The sequence below is a fragment of the Haliaeetus leucocephalus genome, unplaced genomic scaffold, assembly GCF_000737465.1.
Source record: "Haliaeetus leucocephalus isolate CR32 unplaced genomic scaffold, Haliaeetus_leucocephalus-4.0 Scaffold849, whole genome shotgun sequence".
Lineage (NCBI taxonomy): Eukaryota > Metazoa > Chordata > Aves > Accipitriformes > Accipitridae > Haliaeetus > Haliaeetus leucocephalus.
This window is the reverse complement of record NW_010973285.1, coordinates 1,256,491-1,258,266: the sequence shown is the minus strand read 5'-3', so window position 1 is coordinate 1,258,266 and position 1,776 is coordinate 1,256,491. Positions and strand designations below refer to the sequence as shown.

Below are 1,776 nucleotides of genomic sequence, written 5' to 3'. Positions count from 1 at the left end.
CGCGTGGAAATCAGTGCCTGCCCCAGCGCGGCACGGCGCGGCACCCGCCCGTGTCGGCTCAGAGCGGGCGCGGCTGACACGGCGGGCCAAAGCGGGGGGGGGCTGCGCGGGAGCGGAGGTCCCCGCGGCACACGAGTGGGAGCGGCGGTGCCGGGGACCGCTCTCCGCCTCCTCCTCCCGCGGGTGCGTCCCGCCGGAGGAGAGCAGAGGCACCTCTCCTGCCCGGCGGGAAAGGGGAGAGGGGCTGGAGGGGAGCGCAAACAAGAGGAGCAGAAGAAAGTTACACAAACACGCTTTAAAATCGTGGCTGGGTTTCACAGTTCCCTGTGGATAAAGTAAACAGGAGGCGAACTGTTTTGTAATTTACTCCAGCGGCCCGCAGAACCGTAGTTTGTAATTTGGTGTCGGTTTACAAGCAAAGGGGACTTCTGTTTCCTAACCTAGCAGGTCCTTTGTCGTGCTTGTGCCTTTTAAGAGGGACCCCAAGGGGGAAAGTGGAATTCCTTGGGTATTTGACTTTTAGTCACGCTTGTAAGCCAAACAGTAGCCGGCCTCTCTTTCGGGATGAATAATACCTGTCGGCGGGGGATGCGCTTCCCTCTCCCCGCTCTCCCGGCGTGAGCACTCGGAGGCGGTGCGGCTCCCTCGGGACGAACGCTCCCTCCCTCCCCGCAGGTGCCCGCAGGGCGAGGGGAAGGGCCGGTGCCCTGCCCGGGCGGCGGCGGCGGCCGCGCTGGGAGCTCCGGGCGGGCGGCGGAGCCCGTGCCCGTCCCGCCGCCTCGCGGCTCCGCCTGCGCCGCTCGCCCGTGGGCCCGTCCGCACGGGCTTCAAGAGCAGGGTTTTTCCATGCCGAACCGGTGGCCGGCGGCCGGTCCGTGTGCTCACCGTGAGCGGATGCCTGTGTTTACTATGTACATGAACATTACCAGTATTTATTATACACAGGCGCCGCTCCGGGAAAGAGCGAAATATTTTCCCTTTTCGGAGAATGGTTCCGGCCGCGTGTTCTGCATATCGTTAGTTTTCGATCAGCACACTGGTGGGGAACTGATGCTCTCCCGCATGATTTCCCCCCCCCTTTTTTTTTTTTCCTTTTTTTTTTTTTTTTTTTTTTTTTTTCCTGGGGACACTCTGTTTAAATTCACCTACTCTTGCCCTGCCCGGTGCTGAACGCGGCCGAGGTATATTTTGTCCGCTTCTGTCCCGTGGGAATTCCCATTTTCACCGACGGAAGCACCGAGCTCTAACACCTCGCTCGCACGGCCGAGAATTTGTGGGTTACAATTTCGATCTCTCCCCGTTTTGAGAGACAAGGGGCATTCCCCAATTTCCGAAGAGCAGCCTCGGTCGGGGGGGGGTAGGGGGAGAAAGTTACTCAACAGCCCAGTGCTCGGTGGAAAACGCTGCTGAGGGCAGGGAATGCTGAACAATAAACGAACGTTTTCCTCGCCCTAACTCCCGACAGGGCAGGAAGACAACGCCGATTCCGTTGCATTTTCAGACTCGGAAAAAAAAAACCCACTCGCGGGGCAAGCAACGCGAACGACCGCAAACGAGAAACGCAGTGCCCGTTTCAGCCTTTTAAACCCGCGCCCCCGGCCCGCTCCCCGGTGAGGGGGACGCCGTTCGGCCGCCGAGCTGGTTTCTTAGCTGTCACCGTCAGGCGCGTTCCCGTCTTTTCTCCCTTTCTTTCCTTTTTTTTGTCCTAAAATTTGCCGCCCCGGCGCCCGCCCGCACCCACGAGCGAGCGGCTGGCGGTTGGCACGCGCGCGGGCT

At 60.5% G+C, this 1,776-nt stretch overlaps 1 protein-coding gene across 1 annotated transcript in view; it reads left to right on the top strand.

Moving 5' to 3' along the window:
- DMRT2 (doublesex and mab-3 related transcription factor 2) overlaps nt 1-1,776 on the top strand; it is a 6,744-nt gene that overhangs the window by 770 nt on the left and 4,198 nt on the right. The window contains exon 2 of the mRNA XM_010582865.1: nt 676-886. Coding sequence (XP_010581167.1) covers nt 676-886 — 211 coding nt within the window. The remainder of the gene's footprint in view (nt 1-675; nt 887-1,776) is intronic.